This window comes from Misgurnus anguillicaudatus, chromosome 7 (assembly GCF_027580225.2).
Source record: "Misgurnus anguillicaudatus chromosome 7, ASM2758022v2, whole genome shotgun sequence".
In the NCBI taxonomy this organism is placed as follows: Eukaryota; Metazoa; Chordata; class Actinopteri; order Cypriniformes; family Cobitidae; genus Misgurnus; species Misgurnus anguillicaudatus.
The window spans coordinates 27,887,501-27,892,692 of record NC_073343.2 but is presented as its reverse complement, the minus strand read 5'-3'; the positions used below and the strand labels follow the sequence as shown (position 1 = coordinate 27,892,692).

Below are 5,192 nucleotides of genomic sequence, written 5' to 3'. Positions count from 1 at the left end.
CAAACTCTTTTGCAAAATCCCGCTAATGCTAGATTCGTTTGACATCATCAGTCGCTTCGCAGGTCGATCGGCGTATTCACAATCAAAGTACCGCGAGAGCGATTCGAAAACACACGCAAAAAAAAACCTCTCGCGGTTGTTTGATGTCATACGCTGACCAGTCTGCGAAGCGCAACATGAAGTCGAGCACACCTGCTGTGAAATAGGGCCATACCATTTTTAGAGAGGGCGGAGAGCGATACCATTTGTGTAGATGCTAAAGGGGTGTCAGATAATTTGTAACAAACCTCACACACGCTGCCGACGTTTCACAGCAAGTCTGACCGGTCGCATTCAGTATAGGCAGCGGGTTCGCGCATCTTGGAGATATGTAGATGTACTGTCTGATCTCCCTAAATCTCCCCGGGAATATCTTGAGTATTTTTCCAGTAAATTTAAGGTAAGTTCATGGTTGTCTAATATTTTGTTGTATATTGCCTCCGTGGTTCTTATTGCATTGTCTGACAGGCTCTTGTTGCTGTCCATAGTACCTCAGCATATCTACTTTTTGAAAGGAAAATAATAATGTCTCTGACATTCTTCAAAAGTCTTTAGATTAGGCCTTAATTTTAATTTTAATAATTAGAATAGCATAGGTTTAATCCACTTTACGAAAGTAACGAATTAAAGAAATAAAAGTAAAAACAAAATCTATCAATTAAAGAATTTTCTTTCTAAAGAGAAAAACATCGTCACGACATAAATTATACGGCATTCTTTGCACATTGCTGTATGTAATGGACCACAGAAAATGTTTGTGAGAGGTAATGTATATCAACAATATCGTTTTCTTCATGCATGCTGTTGACTGGCTCAGACAGCATATTATTTAATATGTTTCATTTTATCAAAGTGCACGATACATGCTTAAAATGGTAACATTTGCACAGACGTGAATTTTCATGTACTGCTTCATTCTGCCCAAAGAAATGAACCGAGTTAATTTGAGTTAAAAGAAATGAACCGAGTTCATTTGAGTTAAAACGTTGCAAAATTCTGTTATAAGCCTTTGTACGGTATTATAGTTTTTTTTTGTACTTTAATCTTTGTCTACACAAATGCAAATTTTGACTGGTGAAAAACAGTCAGTTTTACCTTGGTTAAAGTTGATTTTTTTTCTGTATATGACATATGCATATTGTACATATGTAATACCTTTATTTACGGTATCGTAATAGAGTTTATGTACACCCTTATTTAGTTTTCCCTCCAATTCCCACAGCAGACAACGCAAACAGACACTTTATCTCTTTATTTCCCTCAAGGACAAACATTGGCTGTTGCTTTCATGGCCAGACAGTTTCCTAAAATCCAGCTGCAAACACAACAACACTGCCATTTGTAATGAAATGAAGTAAAAGTAGAGCCTGCAAATATGCAAAACCATTTAGATGCTAGAACATTTTCAAGTATTTTTCTTGACATTGTTCACTTTCAAATTAATTCAGTTATAATCATATAACTAATGTATTATATAAATGACAGATTTTCTCTCATCTTAGACAAAAAGTAATAGTATGTATGATGCAAAATCACTCGCAGGGCATTTTTGTTTATGAATTGATGCTGATGAATTTATTGTGCGTGCATTATTATTAATAATAATATAATTTTCATGGTGTATAGCAACATGTCTACCAATATAATACAATCACAATACAAATAATAATTTTGATGTTTTGGTGTGTTTGTGAACTATTTGCCTGTCTCTGATTGATCAGTTAAGTGTTGTGTTGATCCTAAATCTTGTTTAACACAAAAGCCTTTTCAGCCCACAAAAGTACAAACTGACTGTCAGTCTAAGCAGTAATTATTAGAAATATGTATAAAAGCCTTAGGTGTTGAACAAAGGGCATATTGAATCGTAGGACTGGCCACTTACTTCAGCTGTCAAATATATGACAGAGAAGGCTATGTATCTGTTATTAATGAACCATTATAGTAGAGGACTGTTTTTTGAGAATAACTGGTGTTTGGTGTATATACACAACCAGTAAAAGTTTGGAAACACTCATTCCTTACTTATATTTTTCCACATTACAGAATAATAGTAAAACCATCAAAACTATGGCATAGCACAAATGTAACTGCATGAATTATCATGTTGTGACTAAAAGCATCCAGATTCATTTTAAAGAATATTAAAAGGGTTTGCATCTATTCTGAGCTATTATTAGTGGCTCTTCTTCGATATATTTAGTCTAAGCCATCTATTTTATAAATAAATAAAGTTTTAGTAGTCTAACATAACAAATTAATAGGTTTTGCACAAGTATACTTTTGTCTACAAAGGTAATTTCTAGGCATGCACTGTACCAAAACTTCGATACGATATTTGTTTACAGACAGATACCGATAGTTATGCTTTTTACTCCTTGTTTCAAATTATTACGTTCTGAAATCCTAGTAGTGCAGAGCGTACAAATAGCAATTTTGTTGTCACTGTCACCCAATTCAAAATAATCACGCACGCATTATGAGTTCTGATGCGTTTTTCTGGCCCTTTTGATTGGCAGTTTATAATCTGGACATCGGCTGTTTTGGAAAAATCATATAGTGGGAATATTGCATTTATCTGCCGATACCGATTTTAGGCCGATATATTGGTGCATCCCCCATTTCAAGCACAGTGCCGGCCGTTGACTTCTTTTTTCTTTGTTCGTCACAATATGTATGTAGCCCGTCGTGTGTGTGGTTCATAATTTCAAAATATGTGTTCGGTGCGACGAGTGATCCTTTGTGCATCACGTGTCATGTCAAAAAAGTGCCTGCTGCAGATGCATCCAAAGGGTTTATTATAAAAGAGACGCTCGTGTTTGTCAGATACTCACATAATCTCATGCGTAATCAAAGTTTACTGTTAATGTGTGTTTTTTGTGAACGTGAGCGTCTCTTTTATCATAAACCGTTTTGATGCATGTGCAGCGGGCACTTATTTTGACAAAACACGTGATGCACATGACACAACAAACACATATTTTGAAAACAAGAGCAACACACATGACACTCCAAATACACACACACACACACACACACACACACACACACACACACACACACACACACACACACACACACACACACACACACACACACACACACACACACAATAGCTATATCTGATAGTGTGTGTTCTCAATGTTCAACAGGTATCTTTGCATAATAACAATAGACGCTATTGATTATTGATGCCATTAGTGTATGTGTAAATGTAATGTGGGGCTATTTACGACATTTGACCAATATACGGCCCATAAAGGATTCAGAAAAATTAACTAGGGCTTGGGGCCACTGAAAGTGTATATTGTGGCAAAAAAAATAAACTTTTTATATATATATATATATATGAGTTTCGTTGCAAAACGAGATAAATCAATTTTTTTACATTTTTGTCAAAACATGTTTATTAGTATGTTATCATGTTATTATTTTGTTTTATGGTGCTACTTAGCTGTATTTTTTAAGTTATGAAGGTTTAAATCAAAAAACAAACCAACTGCAGTTGAATTGAAATTAATTGGAATGCACAACCAAAAAACAAGATTTCTGAACAATAAAAAAAATGGTGGTTATCTCGTTTTGCAACGAAACTCTTCATATATATATATATATACACTAATCAATAGATATATTTCTAGATATTTAAAGATCTGATAACCAATCCCTCATGCATAACTACATACTTAAGGTATATCTTCATTCTGTAATTCCCTAAAATGCGCCTTTCTCTTAAAAATAAGCAAAACGTTCCTGTCAAGAGACTAACCCTCTTAAGACTAGACAAAAAGAAACCTGTCTGAATGCAACTGGCCATCCTTGAAATGTGATCTCTCGTAGGGGTGCAGGGGTCAAAGGCTAGAGGTGATGGGAAGAATGGAGCGGTGCTATCTCACTGGCCTTCTCGGCCTCTTTGTGTGCATTCAGCCCCTGGCCGAACCATGCCTGAGTACATCAAAGCACTGCCCAAACATTGTTTGCCAGCCCTGACCTTTGGCCTGTCGCTATGGGCTGGGCTTCACAGAGGAGCGTATTTGTATGTGTGCTGGTAGAGACGGTGGGCAAAGATCCAGCAGAAACCTGCTGTGTGTCACCCACTCCCTGCTCGACAATAACGCTCAGTACCTTTTTTTTTTTTTGGGAGGCTCTTCTGCTGATCGTCTGCTAGGTTTTATTGTATGCGTGAAGCAGAGGGCCCAGCCCCCATTTACACACAGTCTGTCTGATCCTAAGGCTAAAGTCTTTAAAGCTGGCAACCACCCCCTCTTCATTCCTCTTTTTGGGAAAAGTAGTGAAAGTTTCGTTTGGGGGAAAATGTTTCCCTAATTTCAGTATAAGTTTTATTCTATATTTCTATAATAGTTTGAAACCTTAGTGGACAAATTTGATATTTTTAGACATGTTTATTGACTGATTACATTTGAATAGTGGTGCACAGAGATGTAGGTAAGAGGGGAGAGAGAAAACATGGTCTTTATAAGAGAAGGCCATAAACATACACAATAGCCTGGTGATGTTATCCCGGGAGGAGTCTGGGAAAGATGAAAGCCCTCATCACCTCCCCGTGGAAGCTCTTTTTGGGAGGAACGTCCTCCTTTCTATCACGTCTTGAGCTTTTATCTCCTCAACAGTCTCCAGAGTCTGCCTGCATTAGCATTTGTTTATTTAACTGCCGCTTTCTCCCCCTCAAAACAAAATGCTAATATGCTTTTTATGATAGGGCCACAAATTTGCAACAAGCCAAAAAAGACTGACGTCTTTGCCATAATCTATCAAAAAGCACGGCTAGCAATACTGAAATAAATGCTCCCAGATGGGAACTGTTAAATTTGATGTGTGTTTGACAAGCTGCTGGTTCTCTTCAGTGTTTTAGGGTGTTAACGTGTTGTACGTTTGCCCTGTGTGGGATGTGTGTTGTTGCTAAGGGAAGGAACATATGGCAGAGAGTATTTAAATGTGAGGAGATTATGTCCAAAGGGCTTTGTGACCTGAGTTTGTTCTGCCAGAGAGCTTTTCATTACAGACAAACTGGGCAGATTAGATTCATCAGTGTATAATACATACAAAATAAAATCTGTTTTAATAATTTTCCTGGCCGGTGTATTTGTCGTTTTCTGATTCTTTTGATGTATGGCTGTTTGCAGCATCACAATCTC

The 5,192-nt window shown here is 36.9% G+C and overlaps 1 protein-coding gene across 2 annotated transcripts in view; it reads left to right on the top strand.

Moving 5' to 3' along the window:
- Positions 1-200: 200 nt before the first annotated feature.
- greb1 (growth regulating estrogen receptor binding 1) overlaps positions 201-5,192 on the top strand; it is a 49,447-nt gene continuing 44,455 nt past the window's right edge. Inside the window, exon 1 of one of the 2 annotated variants that reach the window (XM_055172594.2) lies at positions 201-439. In XM_055172594.2, the coding sequence (XP_055028569.2) occupies positions 254-439 (186 nt within the window). In that variant the 5' untranslated portion in view covers positions 201-253. The remainder of the gene's footprint in view (positions 440-5,192) is intronic. The other variant, XM_055172593.2, reaches the window with a different exon arrangement.